This window comes from Alligator sinensis, unplaced genomic scaffold (assembly GCF_000455745.1).
Source record: "Alligator sinensis unplaced genomic scaffold, ASM45574v1 scaffold597_1, whole genome shotgun sequence".
Taxonomy (NCBI): Eukaryota; Metazoa; Chordata; order Crocodylia; family Alligatoridae; genus Alligator; species Alligator sinensis.
Window position 1 is genome coordinate 1,342,019 of NW_005842074.1, and position 22,609 is coordinate 1,364,627.

The 22,609-nt window shown below is 39.1% G+C and overlaps 1 protein-coding gene across 1 annotated transcript in view; it reads left to right on the top strand.

The window, feature by feature from the left end:
• The window catches only part of PTPRM (protein tyrosine phosphatase, receptor type M), a 734,228-nt gene that overhangs the window by 232,180 nt on the left and 479,439 nt on the right, over positions 1-22,609 (top strand). Inside the window, exon 3 of the mRNA XM_014519979.2 lies at positions 13,555-13,826. Within this exon, the coding sequence (XP_014375465.1) occupies positions 13,555-13,826 (272 nt within the window). The remainder of the gene's footprint in view (positions 1-13,554; positions 13,827-22,609) is intronic.

Sequence of the window (22,609 nt, forward strand, 5' to 3'; positions counted from 1 at the left end):
TCAAGCAGCCCCATGCAAACTGGAACTCTGCCAGCCTGCAAGGGGAAACCCATGGTTTCCTGCACTTTTCTTCTTTAAAGGAAAAAATCTGTTTTTCTGTGGCAAATGGAAAACCCAGATCACTCTGATTATGTAATCTATTTATGCCTGTTGATCAACTACTGACAGGGCTATTATATTAATTGCTGATTGCACAGTGGAGGAGAGAGCTGGATGTGATAGATCAAGTATCTAGAGTACTATGTCCAGTTTTGAAACAGGTGGCTACTTTCTTTCTTGATGTTTTGTAAAGTGTGTGATCAAATTATAACATGGGTGCCTTTCTTTTGAAGAAGCCTTATATGTCTGAAGAAAAGGGTTGCTGTAGAAGGGAGCTGAACTGGTATTTGCAGTGGTATTTTTAGACTTTGCCTGTTATTTTGCTGCCTCTCTCCCCAGTGTCTGGCTGCTCATGTTTCTCATGTTGGAGTTTGTCCCCTGCCATAAAGTTTAGAGTGCTAGGCTCTTCTCTGTTCACTGTATCTGCACTGGAAAAGTGTTTTGCCTGTTGTGCCAAAAAATAATTTCCATGCAGTGCAGCTTTTCAAGAAGGTCCTCCACTGACTAGAAAAAGTGTTGGTTGGGGTGTAGATGTCAGAATTCCCACAAAGTAAATGTTTCTGTTTCTTCCTCAATGGAATTTCCATCTTCAAGTGTAGTAGAATAATTATCTATTGACAGTCTCTTTTATCCAGATAAAATAACCACTCTGAGTTTTCATTATCATTTTGGAGGTTTGGAATAACACTTTCAAAAAAATCAACTGATGATGCTTGCAAGGTCAATGGCATGTAAAACTCTGCATTTGGTATATTGTTCAGGAAAACAAAACTAATGCCTGTACTTCTGTATATAAACAGGATTGTACCAAATAAATTGTCCAACCCACTGGCATACTGCTTGGGCAAAAGGGCAACACTGCACGTGTTTAGGCCACGGACATTCAAGTGGAATATTTTGAGAGAATCTTTTGCTTCTGAGGAGGAAACAAAACAACCTTTCAGTTATATGACTCAGCCATTTCAACTGAGGTAAATTGAGGAAGTTTTACTCCAGTTCTACTCCAGTGTTGTCTTTCTTTGAGAAAAGGTCATTTGTTTCTGGGGCAGCTCTTTTTTTATGAGCAGATGCCACATGCCAGATACCTCCAAGCTTTTTTCTCAGAATTCCCTGACTTGGGCCAATAGTATTCCTGTAATTATGGCCCAAATTATCTAAGTATGTTGGTAACAGTGGATAAGTACTCCTAGTGCTGAGTAACTGCAGTGATGCATCTGAAGTGTTGAAATTCTGCTGTGTGCCTTTTAAAAGCCCCACTTGCGCTGAAACAGTTGATGTGTTTTTAAATGTATTAATTTTATGTTAAAGATGCATTTCCCTTCGCTCCTGAAAGCAGCAGCAATTGCTTTCTAAGGTGCACATTCTTTAGAAAGTATTCTTAAGTCCTTTCATTGAACAGAATTTTTTTCCTAAAGAGTGCGGAGGTCCTGCTGATCTACACAGTATGGAGGTCAAAATAGGTCTGGCAAGGATTAGGGGCAGTTTAAAGAACACATGGAAAATACTCTTCAATCTTGTTTATATTGTTCAATAAAGCGCTAAATGTGTTACAGTAATTGAAACAGATCTCTTATCCCAGACCAGAAATTTCAACTGACCCTAATACAGGAGACCTGACTAAAGATCGATAAGAGGATTGAAGCAATGGAGAAAACTTTGCCTACACTGAGTGCACTTAACAAATCCATTCCATTTAGTGCTATTACCAGGTCAGTACTGTTCTTCTCAGTACAGGGACTATGGCTGACACTGGTAATATGTCCAAAGGAAGAATAAATTTAGAGTGCCCACAATATGCCTTTCATAAGTAGACTATGATTTAGAAATCACCGTTTCTGCAAAACTGCACATTTGTGAAAGAATACTCCCTTATAGATCTCTGTCCAAGTTTTTCTGTAATTTAAATAAACTATTTCCATTCTTGGAAGCTTGGAAGCTGCTTGGAAGCGATTAATTGTTAGCTGCAGATGATTAGCCTACTTTAGAATTATCCTCAGTACAGGGATACTTTGCCATTTCTTATTTGCTTGCTTCCTTTTTTTTTTTTTTTCCCCTTAACAGTTAATTGAATCCTGGACCAATTTAAAATTCTAAATGCTTCCCTCTAATTTCTCAGCTTGCAATTATTTTCTCTCATACCCAGTGAAATATCTTTGTGCAGATTTTGTCCCATCTCATTTTTCTATAAATTTGCTGATTGTTTGAAAGAATTGTTTGCACATTGTTTTGAAAAATACATTTAAAAAAACCCCTTGGGAAGAGGTAGCTTTAGTTTCATAAGAAGCAGTACTCAGAATGTATCTACATGTTTACAAAGCTTTATGAAGAAAACAAAACGGAGGTCAATTTAAATAAGCAATATTAATTAATTAAATATTTGAGGATTGAAAAAGAAAGATAAACATTGAGTTCATTAGAAAGCAAACATTAATGGATTATTGACTATTGAAAATTTCTAAAGAAGTAAATTACTAGCATTTTGATCAAATACAAAAATGAAACAACAATTTTTACTAAGGAGAACAAAGAGGCGACTGCATCTTTTGAAAGAGCAGGAAACACTATTTTTCTAAAATTAAGGTAAAATAGTGACTAGTTATGGGTTGCTTTTGTGACTAGTCTAGGATTTAAGATAAAATAGTTAAGTTGTTAGCTTTTTCAGGAAGAGTTTTAATACATGAAAAATTTGAGCATTGTACTTTTGGAAACTAGTAAGGAGATGTTTAATTTTTGTTAAGACTCATAATTAATAATGACATACAAGATTATATTATATAGTATAATTAGACTGAGGCTACTAAAAAAGAGGTGGTTGTAAAAAATCAGGTTCAGATATAGTCTGTTACTAGTATATATGGATATGACCTGATAAAAAGTAATGAACACACAGTGAAAACTGGGCTAACCCCACTGAAGTAACTGGAGCTACACTGAATTACACTGCTAAGGGTCTCCTGCACTGTATTTCCCTGTAAAACAGGGGGGCCCAAACTCCCCCCTGCAGGCCAAATGTGGCTTGTGGAGCCATAGCTTCTCATCTGAAGGGCCCCCAGGGCCCAGAAATTGGGAAGCGAGGGAGAAGTGGCCATTAATACATCACCTTACTCCCTGCCAAATTCCTAAACCCCAAGTCCTGCACGGCCGGTTGGAGGAGGGCCATACTCCCTGCCTTCATGGGGCTGAGTTGTGGCCAAGCCATGCCCCCTTCCCCCCACAGGGCCAGGTTGGGGCTGGGCCATCCCCCCTTGCCCAGTGGGGTAGGGTTAAGCACCTTTCTCCTGTGGGGTCTGTTGGGGTTGGCCTGCCCCACACCTCTCTCCATGTGGCTGGATGGTGCCTGTCACAGATTTCAGACTGGAACCACTAGCTGGATCTGGATCATGGATGAACCCGGCACTGCCCATCTGGCCGGCCAAGAAAAAAGTTTGAGCATCACTGTTGGAAAACAATATCCCTGTGCAGAGGTAATACTCAAATTAAAAATAGTTTGTATCCCATTGTGGATGTAGAGGCAGCTTAAATGCTGCCTAATTGTTTTGATTACACCTTGCAATTTTTCTGTTAAATTTTATTTCAAAGGAAAGTTGTGTTTTTTAAAGAAAGAATCATATAAGAGGCAACTTAAACTGCATTGCTTTCCCTTGCCCTTTGTTTTGGACCTTGTGCTCCCAATACCATCTTGTTTGTTTAAGAAAGCTCCTCTTTGTTGACCAATATCCTGGCTTGAAATGCAATTGTGAAATAGGCTGCCTTGTAGGATAGAGTGTTTGTTTTAACAGAAAATGGGGGTTGTAAGTATTCAAGGCTTGGAACTGAAAGATAAAAACTACTAGCAACTTTGAGTTTTTAATAAAACTACAGCATATTATAAAACTGTGTGTGTGTGATATAGATACTACTAATAACATTTTAAAGTTAATATTCTACTTCTCACTTAAATTTTACCCTGCATTTAAATGTTATAAATCAAAATATCATGTCCAGTGATTCTCAGCCAAAATGCTGCGTTCCTTTTAATTGCTGCTCAATATTAGCACTGTTAGGTGTGCGAACACCTACGCATGATTCACAGGATAAACCCAGCAATTTCAAGCAGGATTCTATGGTGTCAAAAACTTCCTCACATGTTATCTGAGTTCCTTGCAACATAAAAATTGTTCTATTATTTTTCAGTAGTAAAAAATGAATGAAAGCTAAGGTTTGGCTTTTCCCGAGGGATGCCTTGAGTCTAACAAGGTTGGGAACCACTAATCTAAGCCCAGTACTTTCTTCAGAAGGCTGCTGACATCCAAAGCTTGTGGGTTGTTTAGGGGTTTGTTTGTTTTTGTCTTCTTCAGACAGATTGTAACCATTCTCCCACTTTATTTCCTGCACTCTCCCTTTGTGGTAGTCACAGTCTTTGTCAGTAGACTGGTCCTTTGACTAGGAAGTAGATGATTAGCCAACGGAACTCTCTTAACTTGATCATCAAGCAGCACCCATTGGGATAGTATATGGGGGGGCAACCTTTCAGGATCCCATAGGCAGAGTTCCCATAGGTTTACTCAAACCTGTTGTTTCTTTTTGTTCATACACTCTCTTCATAACAGTCAACCACTCTTATACATCAGTGGTGTGTGCCTGAAGATCATCATCTCTTAAAGGTTATTTTTGTCGATGATATCTAGATTCTACTGGTGCCAAAATCCTCACCAGTTCTTCTCACTCTCTTCTGACCTCCTCCACCAGTGTCAGACTGGTTTATGGGTGAAATTCTGTTGTCCTCCTCACCACCTTCAAGACTCATGACCAGACTGAGGCTATCCTCAAACATTATTTCATTCTCTCTTAATTTCAAAATTCAGTTAAAAACTCTGTAAAATCTTTCATGGTCTTACACATCAGACTCCTTCAAAGACATGTTTTCTCTTTTTCTTATCTTTTTGCTCCACTGTTCTATTTTCTCTCTCTTCAGAGAGTCTCTCACCATACATGATTTTGGGCGACTTCCATTCTGCTAGAAATTACCTTCTTAAACAGTCTTTCATCATTTTGTCAGCTCCCTATATTTTAAATCTCATTTGAAAATATATTTCCACTTTCTTCTATGTGTTTCCCTCTGCAGTTTTCATAGGTATTGAGAAAATAAAAATTGAGGATAGTACTGCCTTTAGTTTATTAGCAAAAGAAGTTAGAATTTGAAAGTACCTGTTCTAAGTTCAAGTCTCTTTCCTTCTCGGAAGTACATCAAAAAGATGTAGACTCATTTTCATTTATTAAAATGTGATGAGTATTTTAATTATAAGTAAAACTATTTATTTTTTTAAAGATCTATACACACAATACAATAACTCAGCCTATATGTTTATTACATCAGACCTGCTAGTCTATTTTTTATTTGAAGAGGCTCCCATGTAAAATTCATCTGAAGACCAGATCTGTTTCTTGTTTTATTTAGAACGTGTGTGTGTGTGTGATCACTCTGCCATGTCTAAAAACAATACCTCAGTATTTTAGCTACTGTATTATTATATTCATAAAATAATAGTTCTTGGATGGGTTGTATATGTTGTCATGGTCCAAAGGGAAAACTAATCGCTTATCCTCAACCATGTACAGAAGTTATGAAAAAAACAACAAAGCAAGTTTCTCTGCTTACTAGAGAATTTTTCTTGCATGAAAAATGATGTTGCGTTCAATTTCATTGCATTTGACATTCCAGATGTAAAACCCGTCTTTCAGCAAGGTGATATGACAGGATGAGAACTTGCAGAAGTGACTGAAAAATTTCTTTTGTGCCATTTCCATAATTTTTGTGGGAGAGTATATTGCTACTTCATTTGTCACTGTTTCTTTAATACAAAATAGACCTCTCCATTGTTCCTGTGCTGTTCCATCTTTTGGGCATACCTTTTGATGTAAGAAGCCCAAGCAAAGCTACCATAAATATCCTTTACTACTTGGAATAGCTGGTGAAATAAAGGCTACAGGATCTTTGTTTCCTTCGCACACAGTTCCCATCAATAGTAATGAGAATGGCAGGGATGGTTTTTGGGGACAAAAGAGTATTATTTCTTTCTTGTTCTAACTTTTGTGGGAGGGCGCTTTCAAATTTCTCATACTTTTTAAATTAATATGTGAAATGCTAATGCTTCCCATTCAAAGTGAAATACAGTCAACCCCCGCTTAATGCTGTTTCGCGTAGCGCTATTTTGTATAACACTATTTTAAATTGATACCTGATTCCACTTAGTGCTCAGCAATTTTCATTATAATGCTCGCAGTCGCCATCTTAGGTCATTAAAAACACTTGTGGTCGCCATCTTGAATTGTCAAAATCTTTCGGTTTCACTTAATGCTTGTTTTGCTTAACACTTGGTTCTTCAGGAACCAATTAAGAGTGGTAAATGGGGGTTTCCTGTAGCAAGTACTTGCCAAGTTGCATTTAAATCGCATGTATACACTGAGAACGGTAAAAGATTGACCCATTTTTTCCCTCCCTTTGAATGAATGAATGAATGAATGAATGAATGAATGAATGGAGAAATAAGCTCATTATTTTAGTGACTCACTTCCCCCCTCATCACTGCGTGCTTACCCCTCCCCACCCCTCCTGCAGCCACTGGAAGCCTGTGGCTGGTCTGCCTTGCGGCCCTACTGCTGCCCCATGTTTAGGGGGGGCTAAGTCCCGTTAGCCCCCTCCTTCCACCACCTGTGTCTGCGTGCTTAGTCATGGATTTAGGTATCTATTATCTTAGGTACTCTCATCATATCAGTAAAATAACAGTTCTTGGATGGTTACATTCCTTGCATTCAGGTTTTCCTATACAGGTAATTTTAATGAGCCCTGTATTTAATAATTAAAATTATATTTAGGTAAATAACTTAATTTAAACTAAAGAGGACTGTAGTAATTACCATATTTACTGTGTTTTCTAGCTAAGATTATATATTGAGTTGATACAAATATTTCTTATTTGCCGTACCCAATACATTTCACACTTTTGTATGGGTCATCCTTTCATAATAATGCATGTTTCTGACAGAATGATACAGATAAAAAGCCATATTGGTTTTATATGTAGTACGTTCTTCTGTATACTGTCCAAGTATGTGATAAACCTTCCTGTAGGAATTGGAAATCAAACTTACTAATGCTTTCTTGCAAACAAAATATGCTATAATTTTCCTTTCCTTGAGGAAGTCACAACTGTTATGTTTTTGCAGTCATGATCAATGTACTAATAGATAAACTCTTTAATTTATCCACAAGCACCATACAAATATAACTGCTTTGCAGAACACCATTCTAGCAGTTAGTTTAGCAAGAAGAATAAAATTTGGAAGAGGGAAAGTGAAATTTTACATGACTAACCTTTTGAAGATAAGTTGATTAGAATTTGAAAAATCTCAAAAGAAAGGTTTTTTAATGAGTTCATTTTGCATTTCTCTTTTCTCTACGCTCTGTCTGTGGTTGTAAGTAAAATGTACTGGTTTCTGTCAGTTTAATACACATTAGGTTTTCTGTGATAGAGGTACAGTTTAGGTGGATACAAAAGTCAAAGACTAAACTTTAATGTTGTATTTTGTTGTTCCTGCACTGATTTTCATAGGAATTTCTTCTCCTTTAATTTGAATTTGACCCGAGTCATTTTGCACTTCTTAAGGATAATCTTTTCATATCAGAGGTGATGCCAAGTAGCACAAACAGATAATATGTAATGCAAATAGAAAACAGGTCTTGTCAAATAAACATAATTTTGCTCTTTGAAATGACAGATGTCTTCAAGGCAAATAATCAGATTCAGAACAGGACCACCTGGCTAGGCAGCAGCCCCAGTCCTGCCCAACTTCCTCTCTCCCTCCCTTGTGGGGCCTCAAGCTCCCCTCCCCCCACCAAACTGGGATGTAGGTGGAATATAAAACCCTCCCCGGCTGCTAACTAGCCCTGGAAGCACCTACGTTCCATGGACACATTATTTTTAGACTTTGTATTTGCTCAGTTGCCTATAGTTGTGCATTTCCAGAACTGGTGCAGTTTTGACATTGGCTTTGTGCCAAGCTCACACTTAAACCCAATCTGGATCCAGAGGATCCTCTGCCAAGACCCATTATGTAACAGGCTAGTAATTGGAGTACTTACTGCAAAAGTGGGAGACTTAGGGTAAATTCCTTCCTCTCTCTTGCAGGATTCAAACAGACACCTCCTACCTCCCATGAGAGTGCTCCAAGCCCCAGGCTATAGGCTATTCTGGATAAAGGCACTTTCAACTCTTGCTTCTGCCATTTTTTAAAAAAGGATTCAAGATTTATTGGCCAAGAGAAAGAGTTCACAACTGTAGCCTGGTGGGGTTCCACTTTCACCTGAAAGAGGAGAGTTTTTTATTCTGATTCCTGCTCTTAAGATTGTTTCTATACACTAACATTAAACTGACCCATTGAAACAAAGAGTATGGGTACAGGTATAGGTTTCTACTTTTCAGAAGAGAGCTTATAGCTGTGAACCTTAAGTGAACAGGAGCATCCCCCTGCAGCTCTGAATAACCACATCTAACCACAGAGAAGAGCAAGATTCAAGATATACCTGTTTTCAGTGTTTCCTTACCAGCTAGCTTCAGAATGCTGAATGTGGCGACTTTAAGGCTAGGGATAGACATTACACATAAATTGGTTTCAGTGATCAGAAACTGATTTAAACCTGTAACAGAACTAACCAGTTCAGTGCACATAAACCAGTTTGAAAATGACTGAAACTGGTTAGATGTATACCTGGTTGAATGTAGTACCAGACTTAAACTGGTTTGACCCATATCAGTTATGCAATGTCTGTCCCAGACTCTTTGCTGGTTTAAGTTAAATCAGAGTCCCCCTGAATCCCAGCATGCTCTCTAGGCTGGGCAGGGCTCTCTGCTTCACAGCGGGGCTAGCCCTTCCCCTCTGTTCCCTGGCCAGAGCTGTGTCAGATTTGCAGGCACAGCAGGGTCTGCTGTCTTCTCTGTGCCTCACTCCCCCCACCCCCAGCTCGTTGCTTAAGAAGGGGTCCCTTCCTCCTCTCTGTCACAGCACGGACCATAGCCAGCATGTGGTAAGTTAGCTAATGCAGTCTCCAGCAGAGACTGCAAACACAGCAGGGTCTGCCTGGCTTCCCCCTGCCCTCCCCCCCCCCCCTTTGCTGCTCAAGCAGAAAATCCCCCCCCCATCTCCTTCAGGGACCCTAGGCACGTGGTATGCTATCTGATACTGAGAGGTGTCTGTGCGTCTCTCTCTCTCCAATTTCACTGGGGCAGGCAGACAGAACAGTGATTGCTTAGGGCTGTGTGGAGCTAATCAACAGGTCAGCTGGTAAGCTGTTTAAGAAGTTTGACGTAATGGAGAGAAGCCATTGTTTTGCTAATTGGGTGATAAAGACTTATCACTATCAACCCTCAGCTGCTGTGCTTGCCTGTCAGTTTGCTGCAGACAGTATGATGAGGCAGGGAGGGAGATTGAAAAGCTCTGTATCATCAACAAATGCATGCACTGCAACTCCCTCCCACTTCCCCTTGCCTCAGAGTGCTAGCCCAGGACTGGGGGCTGGCAACACTCCCACCATTTGAGCAGCCAGTGGGGAAAGGCCTGGGACCATGCAGGCAGACCTCCCTAATAAGAGAGAGTCCTGCCGTGGCCTGGCCACGCCCCCCTCAGCTCTGCTCTCTGCAGAAGGGAAGGGAGGATTGCTCTAGCACCCCCCAGCTTCTAGCTTGAGCCACTGCAGGCATGTACCTGAATTTCCTCTGTCCAGAGAGAATGTTTGCCCAGTTTCAAACCAGTTCAGCGTAGCCAGGTTAGACTAACCTGCAAAGATTGAATCAATTCAGGCTCAGGCTTTTTTGCATGTCTGTCCCTAGTCCAAGTGGCTCCTTGGTCAGCATGTGGGCAGTTTTAGCTTGACCTCCTGAGGTACCTAACTCTTCCCAGGTCTTGTTTAGAGAACTTAGGTGCCTGACAGTTTGTTTTTTTTTTGTATTGTACTTTGGAGCCAGAACCTAAAATTTAGCTATTAGGGAACTCAACTGATAAGGGCCAAAGCTCTTTACTGGATCTGGTGCTAGATGCATTTCTGGAAGATCTACTTAGCAAAACAGATGTTTTTATGTTTAGTGTAGTATTAAAGGCCTCTGATTACACCAAGTCATAGTAGATGATCTAATAGTCTCTTCTGAGTTTCAGTTCCATGAATCTACAGAAAATTTTCTTTATGAGTGCATGTAATATTGCAGTACACCATTGCAGACCTTAGAATACAGAAGAAGATTTCAGCTTTCAAATTGGTCAGTCAAAAAGAACTTCAGATGTAGAAAATTAGTCTCATCCCTTAAGGACCTATCTAAAGTAGTGACTCCATCATTCTACTTGTATCTTGTTTCTTGACGTTCACCATTAGTTAAATGCAAACTTTTTTAATTGTTTGATTAATTTTATGCTCAGCTACGTCTTGCCTCATAAATTAATAGAACTTGCTGAATACTTTCTAGCAGAACAACTAAATCACATACAGTAACTTAATTTAGTTCTCGTTAAAGATGCACTTCCCTTCTAAAAGAGAATTGCATCAGTTTTCTAAATGGAACCCACAGGATTTCTTCTGTTTACTGGGAAGTTCCTTAATGCTTACTTTTTCCCTTTTAACAAGAGGTTCTTTTTCAAGATGGGTTGTCAGTATCTCTTTTTTTTTTTTTTTTAAGCCCACTGATGACTTCATATATTTCAGATCTTGTAATATTAAATTATTAATTCAAGTCCTGAAAAACAGTGTTTCTACTATATTCGTAGATATTGATTGCATTATTCTTATCAACACTTGTATGTAAAAAGTATGGCATATTGTTATAAGAATGCCTATGTGAACTTTAAAAATGATTATATAAGAAAATAAGGATTATTTTTCTCTGCCACATTATAAATGTTAGGACATAAAAAAGTCTATCTGTTTATTTTTAATTATTTTGTTAATGTAGCCCATAAACACTTTTAAAGAATTTTTTGCCAGTTAAGACATTATAACCATTTTTTCCCTCAAAGGTCTTATATCTGAATATTCATATGTGTAAATTGAACTGCATAGCATACGTGCTGGCTTCTGACAGGATGAAAATTTCTCACTAGGTAGTAAGAAAACAAGTTTCCCTCCCATCTGTTTTAAACAACAATTCATATGGTTGGATTTGAAAACAATGGGATTTGTTTTAAAAATTGCCTCTCTTCCATTTATTGCTTCTTGATTTTCATTCAGCACTTCAATGGTATAAGCATGAGGAGAATGTGCTATCAAAAATTAACAAGGCATACCTGTTTAGGAATATGTCTACTCAATAATTCTTTTCACTTCAAGATTCCAGCCAACAAGTGAGCAGCAGCCACTTAATTCAAAATATAAGCTTATATTGAACATTCATATACATAAAATCACAAAAACCAAATTGATAATTATAAACAAATCATTCTTTCTAAATGGGGGATAAAATTGAATGCTACAGATTGGCTTTCTATGCATGAGAGAGAAGGCCAGAACCTTCCCTTCTTGATTCATGAAAATGACTGTATTCTCACTTGTGCTTTCTGAATTGAGGCACCAGTGCACACTGGGACAAAGCACAAACCAAAAGAAATCACCGTTTGTTGTGCTCCCATAGTGAAGCCAGAGGCAGTCCACTTATGCCCACGGGAAATACTTCCTGGTTGCTCATCTAATGCAGTGCTTCTCTCCATTCCCAGCTATAGACATATTGCTGCACCATTAAGTATTTAGGCCCGTGGAGTAGCCCAAAAGATCTGTGGATACATGGGTGTGTGCATAAAAGGATTTGACTACAGTGTAATAGGTGATTCATAAAATTGGATTTTTGATAGAACAGTGAGTGCTAGAAAGAATGTTATTTTTTTTCTGCCAAATTAAAAATGGATTAAAAACATCTTTATGAATATTAAAAGCCAATATTAGGAATCCTAGATATTATAGTTGAATTAATTAAAAAAGATTGTGTAGACTAAACCTTCACTCATTTTAATCAAGGAATAATTCCAGTGACTTCTACTCATGGGAGTAGAAAATGGGATATGGCCCATTCCATAACAATATTTAGTATTACACAGTTGTCATACTAATGGCTTAGTAATCAATAGCACGAGCAGTTAAAATTCCCCATGATCACAGCTAACTGTCAGTTTTAACAAATTTGACAACTGTTTTATAGGAGGAAAATAATTCAAAGATTTTTTGCTTTAATGAATAGTTTAACATAACTGGGAAAATGTTCCTTAATTTTAAAATCTGTATCAGATACAGAATTAGGAAAGTCTGGGTTAATACTTTTAAAATGTTCATTTTTAATGCTTAATGCTCTTTTTTTTTTAAAAGGCCATAGGCACTTAGGAGTCCAGATCTCACTGAAACTCAGGTGGCAATGGGAATTAGGCTTCTAACTGCACAAGTCATTTTTAATGGGAGTTGCACAGAATTTTCTCATGTTGTTTAAAAAAATTCTGTTTTATTTTTATGAAATCATTTGGCTAGCTACATACTGCCTACTGGTTTTGACAGTACATTTATGGTCATTTTTTTGGAAAATAGAGAACTTAAGTAATTTAAGGATTCTGTTAATTTGTCTTCTTTTTAAGATATTAATTCAATCTGATTTTAAGTCCCTCCTTGTAGCAAATAATATAAACGTTAGTAGACAAGTCTTCATTGTGGGTTTAAGTTCTCAAGGAATAGGAGTTCCATAAGAATCATTTCCTATCATTTTAATGAGATAGCGGTGCAGCGATTACAGCCTCTTTATCCATTCATCTGTTAGCTAATTTCCGTCTTCAAATTTGTGTGAATATGAAGTGAAGTTGTAGACACTGATAAAATTAAAAATATTTTTGCAGCTTAAGTACAAGTGAATGCTGTTTTAATCACTTTGAGTATAAATTTTAGTCATCTGTTTTTTTTTAAATTCATTCATACATTTCTTTAGAAATTCAAACCAAAGCTGCTGGTTAATGCTGAATTGGCATGTCAGATGTTTCTCTCTCCAGACCCTTGATATAGCTGAAGGTCAAATGATAGAAGTCAGCATTCATCAGTCACAAGAGGCCTGGGAATAAGGAGACTTTTATGTCTGATCTTTTATCTCACCCTTAGGATGTACATGGCTCCCACAGAAGTTAAAACCCTGGATCTGATTCTGTTTTTAGCTTCCACTGACTCCCTGCATGGCTTTGTGCCTCAGTTTCTCCACCTGTAAAATGTCTCCGATAACACTTTTTTCAGCTTTACAAAAGGACCTTGAGGTCTTTGGATGTGAAAGGCTTATTTAATTTCCTTCATTGCCATTATTAGAGCAAAAGCAAAATCATAACCATATTTTGCAATCATGTTTTGGTGGGGACTATGGTAGCATGAAGGAGAAAGGAAAACAGTAACTGAGTCTGTGGCTGTTTATTTTGCAGGTTCTTTCATGTTAGTGAACACCTCAGGGAAGTTTGCTGGACAAAAGGCTCACCTCCTACTACCCCACCTAAAGGAAAATGACACACACTGTATTGATTTCCATCACTATGTTTCAAGCAAGAGTGGCTCCAGCCCTGGTACACTGAATGTATATGTGAAGGTCAATGATGGTCCACTGGGTAGCCCCATCTGGAACACATCTGGAGTTCCTACTAGCACTTGGAACAGAGCGGAACTGGCAATTAGCACCTTTTGGCCAAATTTTTATCAGGTGAGTTTTATTTGTTGTTAAATTTTGTTTCTCACATTAATCAGATTTGTAGACTAAAATTAGAACCTGTTTTTAATCATCACTGAAGTTAAATAAAGGTTATCCTGTTAAATTTCCCAGTTGGTCAATATTCAGTGCAGGGTTTTTCAACCTTTTTTTGGTGGGTGTCCCCCAGCGGCCAATCAAGAAGCAGGGAGTCCCCTGGCCAGTTGATGAGCAGGGAGGAGGGGGCCCCCCAGTGGTCAATTGATGAGTGGCAGGGAGGGGGTCACCCGCGTGCAGTGGCAAACCCAGAAGTGCTGGCATCAAAACTGGAAATGCCCCTCGCTTCTCCATGCCACTGCTGCATACCCCCTGGGGGCTCTGCGGTACACTGAGCTAGCTGCAGTACCGAAAACAGCATAGCTGCTGCAGCCTGAACCTCCATTGCCCAGTATTTAAGGAGGGTCTCTGTGGGTGCAGGACTGCTGTGGCTGGACTGTTGTCAGTACTCATGCTGGCTAATTTAAAGTTATCTTGAGTATGCCTACCTCTCAACAGGAGCTGCAGTCACTTCTGGATTAAAGTGTAAAAATATTCTGAAGTAATGCCTACCCCTGGTTGCCAACCCCTGCTTTTAATGTATATCATGTCAGTTCATTTGTTTCAGTAATTTTTTTTGCAATTTTTTCATACTTCTGTGAAGTATGTATTTGTACATTTGAATATGTGTATAGAAGAAATGTTGGCAAAGTCTGGATTCCACTAAAATCATCAAAAGTTTTATCACTGATTTCAGTGGCACCTGAATGTCACCCATTATCTCTGCTCATCAGGAACAGTTGAATCTAGTAACAGTAGATTTTACAGTGGTGGGTTTTTTAAAGTGTTTTAGATTAGTAACATTCAGTTATGTTTCTAGCACCACATGTTTCTCTGAATCCACAGACCTGAATGCAATTTCAGTTTGTGCTGTCTGATACCAAACATAACATGAGAAAATTAATCACTCGAGCATTTCTCCATTACATCCTGAGTGTTGAGTAGTTAGTCAGAATTAAATATCACATTTACAGTAGAGCTCAATGTTTTTGGACTTAAGGCACCCCTCACTGGACTTGAGGCACCTCTCTATAACTTTTGTGAATTGAGTAGCACCCAGTTTCACAAACTAATTTATATATTACAATGCTTACCTCCTTGCAGAGGGTCTGGGTAGTGGGTGTCATGGATTGGCCAGGCAGGGCCTGTGATTATCTACTTATCTCATTTGGCACCCTTCAAAGGATCCAGCAGAGCCCAGGGGGCCATGGCACACTGGTTGAGAATCACTGACTTAGAACATTGCCCCTCTGTTGCCTAGTTTACAGAGAAAATATTCAGTGATCCCATAGCCTCATTGCCCCTTCTTCGAGAAAGTGAGGTTGTGAAAACCATGGAGAGAGATTTACTGAAACCCCGCTGGGTGCCTCTACACGAATGCAGAGGCTGCTCCGATGTGCTGCAATTCTAGTAATTAACTACCACACTCCAGCAGCCACCCATGTCTCGTGTATTGGCATCCCCACACTTAAATAGTGGTGGGGGTGCTTGAACTAAAGCTTATTGAATGAGCTTTAGTTCAAGTGCCCCCGCCGCCATTTTGAATCTGATACTTTTTGATGCTGATACATGAGACACTGTGGTGCTTTGATTAGAGTGGCTCTCCACCACTGGAACATGTGTAAAAGTGCCCTCTATTTTTAATAAAATATCTCTGAATTGTAGGATAGAGACAAAATGCCACTCTGACAGAAATGGAGGCAACCACAGAAGGTTTTCATGTACCCCACATATTGACATAATCTGTATCAAATTTCTAATGATATATTGCAGCCGACTGAAATCTGAGGAAGTCTTTTCCAATTCATGGGAACTAAATTACCAAAAGCCTATGGTCCTTTTCAAGCTGAATTCTAAGCTATCCACATTTGGTCTCAGCTTCAGATGAAGATCCTCAAATGGTATAAATTAGTGTAGCTTCACTGATTTGAATGTGTTGACACCAGATGAGCCTTATTACTTTTTTCCTAGTGCTCTGCTATCTTTCCTGTGATTGCCCCCACTCATTCCAAAGTCTTTAAGTTGTCTCCCCAAATTCTTTACAATTTCATCCTTGCATGTCCTGCATGTCTCTGTGCTTTCTCTTGTTACTACATGTTTAGCCCCATTGCTCCTAGATGCTAATGCCCCAGTGAATATTGACATTTGTCATAAATTCCCAAGAGTGGGTTTCTCATATCCCACCCAAAACCTGATTCTTTGTTTCCCTTTCCTTGGGACCCATGTCTACTGTTCCTCATAAGGCAGCAGTTATTTTGTTTCTGCCACTCTTCCTAGCAAAAAGGAGGAACTGAAGAAGTCTCTACAGCAGACTTGAATAGTAATTTTACAAAAACATTTACAAAAAAAGTGATGGAAGCCTTATTGCATAAAAAGCTGAATGGTACATCAGTAAGTGTTTTTGCAGAAAAACATCCTGAATTAGTAGAAGAAAGACTCTGGTTAATATAGCAATAGATACCTATCTACATGACAGTGCCATGTAATTTCAGTCTGTTAACAGGGTACTTACAGGGTGACTATCAATAAATAAAGGCAGAATGTGGTACAGAGGTATTTATATGGGCTGCATGATAAACTTCAGAAGTGTACTTACCCAATTCATCTCCTTGAAGCACAGTTTTATTGGTCTGTTTTTGTTTGAAAATGTAGGCAAAAAACTCCCGCTAATATTAAACTGAATAGAAACTAGATTGTTTATTTTAGACTAAATCCTATTTTAGTTAAACTTTTAGCATATATTTGCGTAACATAGTTTTATCCTGCATAATGTTAACAGAGACAGGCAAAGGATTCAGAAGGTTTCATAATTAATATGATGTTTTACTGTATTCCTGTTCATGTTATTGACACTTTTGATATTGATTTTTCCATGTAGAAATTTCTCTTTAGACATACAAGCTCTGATCATAATCATCATTTTATTTCAGCATACGTTTTTCATTTTACCAGATAAATTTTTACCAGATAAATACCTGGGTAGGTTTCACCCCATATGGCAAACAACTGTACTAGATGTATAAATCACTGCGATAACCTGCATGTAAAAAACACTAATTGTAGGTTAATTACTGTTCATTTAAACTTAATCACCAGAATACTTGATGATTTAAGATATATTTAATTCCTTAATTAATGCTTGTCCTAATTGCTCCTACTTAAAACCTGCCCATCACTTCAGGGTCTGTCTAAACTGCAGTGTATAGGTATGACTGCAGCTTGTTTAAATATGTCCAGTCTGGCTTCTGCCTTGATAGCTCAGTGGTTCTCAACCTTTGTAGACTTGCAGCATGCCTAGATAGACTCATGCCTGGATAAATACCTCTCAGAAAATGTTAGCTCTTAGTATTCACTCTGTTTTTGAAAACACAAAATAATAGAACAGCTTTTCTGTTGCAAAGAACTCAGAAAGACTGCAGCTACGTATTTCTGTTTGAAATCTCTGGATTTATCCTGTGAGTTGTGTTGGCAACCTAACAGCTCTAATAGCGTGTGGCATCCCATGGCACCCTTGATCTCAAGTCATCCCAGGGTGCTGTGGCACCCTGGTTGAGAAACACTGAGCTAGCTGCAGTACCGAAAACAGCATTGCTGCTGCAGCCTGAACCTCCATTGCCCAATATTTACTGAGGGTCTCTGTAGGTGCAGGACTGCTGTGGCTGGACTGTTGTCAGTACTCATGCTGGCTAATTTAAAGTTATCTTGAGTATGCCTACCTCTCAACAGGAGCTGCAGTCACTTCTGGATTAAAGTGTAAAAATATTCTGAAGTAATTACAAAAGCTTATGCCTCTGAAGCTGTCAATATCCAAGGTGCTACCCTGCCCAGCCTTCTGCCTGACTTCAAACTGACATTGATAACTACAGTCCCATGGTCTGAACTAGTAGGGAAGTATTGGCTACCTATTTTTATCAGACGGTAGTAGGAATTTCCCTCTCCCTTCCCTCCTTCCTTCACCAAAGCTTATGCTATACCTCTCTGATTTAGGCTATAAGGTGCAGATCTACCATGCCTTCTGCTTGATTTCAGAGCAACATTGCTAATTACTTCTCTGCTTTTTGAACCGTATCTGAGTCAATTGATGCATATTTACCTGATGTGTGAAAGAAGTCTATTACTGCTTTTAAGAAACTGGCTGGAGTTTGCAGCAAGATCAGTCAGAGAGGCTTCCTGCTGTACTCTGGTACAGGGATAAGAAGAAGCCAGAAGCAGCAGCTGAACAAAAGAGGCACTATGGACTAAATCACGGGTGGGCAAAAAGCGGCCCGTGGGCTGGATGTGGCCCACCAGGCCATTCCATCTGGCCCGCGGGACCCCTAAAAAATTAAGAAAATTAATATTTATCTGCTCCTGGCTGCCTGTCATGCGGCCCTCGATGGCTTGCCAAAACTCAGTAAACGGCCCTCCGCCCAAAATAATTGCCTGCGCCTGGACTAAATGCTCTCTTGATGGCTATAAGTGGTGGTAGCCTGTCCTTCAGGCACATGGGACTAGTTTGCCTAATCTCAGAGAGTTTGGTTGCTGACATTAAGATTAGGCCTTATAAATGTCTAATAAGCCTGCCCTGCTGATGAGGCATTTCTGAAAGGGAAATCCTTGCTTAGTTTATTTTGGCTTTCCCTTTTTGTAGAAAAAGTTTTTAATTCTGAGGATTCTGTTGTCTGATCACTTTGAAGTAATAAAATGTGCTTTAATTTTTGAACCACACACAGTCTTATTACTCCCAAGAAGTTCAAGCTGGTGAGTACCTTGTGTTGTCAGCTCCTTAACCCTGAAAGCAGACAGTTTAGCATTATTCTGCTGTAATTTACTCTCTGTTTCCCTCCTTCTGAATAATTTGCTTTTTAATTCATTGCAAGTCAGGCACTGCAAAAATATTCTGAAATAAAATTTGATTAAAAAAAGCAATCAACAGTGTAATTTTAAAATCTTTAAAAGAGACTAAAGAAAGGGTTAAAAATCACTTCTTCCCCACCCTCCCCCGCCTGCCTGCCTGGCTGGCAGGTGGAGACAGGACACAGGGCTGAGGAGCAGAGGCTTTGCTGCCTCAGTTTTGTGATAGCTCAGGGGCAGGGCTAGCCCATCTCAGCCAGAATAGATGAGTACAGGCCACCCCACCCGCCCTGTGAGCAGGGCTTAGCAGGGACTGCAAGCATCCTGGAAAGCCAGGGAACTGTGACCTAACTTGAGTTGGGAGGGGATCTGGGACAGAAGTTTGATAGACTGGTCTAACCTAAACTGATTAAATCTGATACTACAACCATTCAGGTCAATCTTAAACTGGGTTCTGCCATTTTTAAACCAGTCTCTGCATACTAAAGTTCTGTTCTTGTTTATGTGTAATTTCTATACCTAGCCAATATGTGGAGTTTGGCTAATAACCTGTACTTAAATTGTCTGGAAGAACAGGGTGAAGCATCTCATACAGTAAATGTCACGCTCATATTCACATGTGGCATCATTTGAACTTTGAAACCTGCATACAATTAAAAAGAAACATTGTAACTCATTACATTTTTAACCATTACCATAGGTCCAAGTGTCTAAAGTACAGTTTTGTTATTGGGTTCTGTAGTTTAAGAAATTCTGGAAAAGATATCCGTGTGGTTGAGTCATGTAGCTAAGTTTAGAAGGCAGAACTTTTAAAAACTTAGCCAGCCAGCAGTAAGCAAGTGCTTGCTTCTAGTCATGTCAACAGGATCCTGTCATCCCCCAGCCTCCTTAATATCAACAGAGGCAGTGAGCAATTACGAGAGTAGTAGAACAAAAACCTATCTGTGTGTGTGTGTGTGTGTGTGTGTGTGTGTGTGTGTGCATTGTTTTCCAGTAACCGTAAGCTGCAGACATTTTTAAAATGTCTTGCAGACATTAAAAAAACCACAACAAACTGCACTTTGGAAGAAGCAGAGTGTTACTTCAACTCAGGTCTTCAGTGTTTGAACAGATTAGGCACTTCAGTGGGGCTTTGTGGTGTTTTTAGCTAAATCTGATTCACCCAAAGAGCCCGACTAAAGTGCCCGACGCAGGCATCAGGTGGTGGGGTTGAAGTAACGTGCTGCCTCTTTTGGGCATGTATGTGACTCAGCACAGAAACACACCAAGTTTAAAGTAAAGCACTGGCTTTGGGGGTTTTTACATCTGCAAACACCCTGAGAATCCAGATTTAAAAAATGGCCATCCTAAGGTTTCCTCTGCTGGATATGCCTGTTAGCAGTAAGCACTTAATTGTCATCTTTACTGAAATGCAAATTTGAATATAGAATGTTAGTTTCATAGAAGAGATTTGAAGTGGAACGAGGTAAAATGCAGTCAAAAGAGGCAGATGTGGGAGGAAAAGTGCAATAAAATGCCTGACAAAGGAGTAAAGATGGGCTGACACCAAATAAACCAATACCTGCCCTGAGACATATAACTAATTGGTATCCCTGAAAGATTATTGGATTTTTCCCTATAGCCTCTGATTTAGAAAGAATTCTTAATACAATATAATTCCTTCTCTTTTTCAAAGAGTTTTTTTTATGTTGTGTGAATTTATATAGTGTTTGTAATTAGGTATAGTTCACCTTTTGACTAAAAGTATTGTAATTTCTTTAATAACAAAGACAGGAATTTACTAAGTGAGGTCATGTACTGAAGACAAAAACTATTCCTTTTGTTCTTTGAAACTGACAAGTTATCTCCACTAGCACATTTTCTGTAGTAAGCATTTATGACAGTAAGCAAACCCCTCTCTTTGTTTTCATATAGAATGGGGAAGTGGCAGGAATGAAAAGCTAATTTTGCTCTTCACTGAAGCAGGGAGGATCAGGGACAGTGCAATGTTAAGCCACTTCCCTATTTCCTGTTTGGCAGGCATCTAAGGTATAGTCTGATGTAAAACATCTCAGGCAGACATTCAGCATAGCTTTTCCTGTACAAATGAAATCTGTTTTTTAACCAGTTGTTTCCTGACTGATAAGGCAGCAAAATAATATCCAGAGAATCAAAGGGACTATCATGTTTAGTGCAGCTTGCTGTGCTAGAATGTTGTTTCATTTTGACTAATGTGTCTGATATGCTACCTCAGATATTGTGACAGCTGTGATGAAATGCAAGTTGAGAGTCTAGAGGAAAAGTGTTTACATGTCTCCACCAAGCGGCTTGCCAATTAAAAATGATGGGGAAAACTGGGCATGGCTTTTATAAAAAGTTTACTGTGAAGAAGTGACAGTCTGATTTAAAAAAAAAAAAAAAAAAAGTTAACTGAAATTCAGAAATAAATATTTTTTCAGATAAACACTGTGCATACTGGGCCAGATTCTTATCTTAGTTACACTGCATAAAATTTGGAGCAACTCCTTGGATGTAAGTCTAGGTTTTCATAAATATAACTGAGATCAGAATTTGGCCTATTACAGTCTAATGGAAGCAATTAGCTTCAGATGCTCGCTTGTGTATGACCTGGAATACAATGTGCACTTTTGGTAGCTCCTTTTTCAACAAATGGCTTCTAGTTAGGTTTACATATCCTTGAGTGAGTGAATCTTCAAATTTCTAAAAGCTGAAATTTGACTCTCAGTGGATTTTATGATCAAGCAAGAGTATCTTTGCATTCTGCTATCTGAAGAAGATGGTTTCTGAGTTCATAGAAGACATTTTATTATAGGAAGGCAAACATTTCTACATCTGTCAGATAACAAATCTGCCTACATTTGTAGCCAGATTTTCAAGACAATAGAAATTTAGAACAAATCTGCAAACATTCATGTGCATTTGTGCACTTACTTTGTTCATGCCATTATCACAATTGTCTGCACAAATTGGGTATATGCCCACAGGCAGCTAATTATATGCCTTACTAACCCTTTTGTATGTAAATGTTCTGTTTGCAAGTGTGATCACTCTGAGCTCTATGTCTTTGATGGTTTTAAAAATCCTATCTTTATATACATGGAGAGCAAGCATGTTTATTTATGTGGAGTATTTGTAGCATAAAACACTGTGAGAGTTTGGATTTATACAATAAATAGAACTATATAAATATTGTTTTTCTCTTAGTAACTACCTGGGGCTCAAAAATCCTCATCTATCTCTTTAAGTTAACTACCATTCTACATGCAAATTTGCACTTTGGTACAGACAGCTAAGTACTTATTGCCAACTTGAATGTCCAGAGGAAGATGTCTTCTGGTACCCAGCATTGAAAATTGAGTTCCCAGTGTTGAAGACTAGTAACGTGCAGTTTGTCACAGGAAAGAACAAGAAGGGGGCACAACAAACCAATGAAATGAAATAAGAAAAAATCACTTACCCGCAGCAGGAGCGGTAGCAAGGCAGGAGCAAGAAGAGGAACCCACGCGGCTCGTCAGCTGCACCTTTATTCAATTGAGACCGGCCGGTGACTTCATCAATAATCGCCGGCCAGCAAAGATAAAGATGGTGACCAGCAGCGAGGGGAGAGGGGGAGAGAGCTGGAGAAGAGTGCGGGCGGAAAATGCACACCCGGAGATCCCTAGGAGGCACGAAGCCTTAGATAAGGAGCCAGAGGAGGCTCCTGAGGAGGCGTGTGCTGGCGGCAGCAGGGAACACAAACAAATTAAAAACAGTCTCTGTAGGCTGCGGAGACAGCCACCGCGAAGAAGGGAGGAATGAGCCCACGAGGATCCACAAGATATCAGGTGGGAGCCGGGGAAAAGACGGGGAGGAGGAAGAAGTAACTCCAT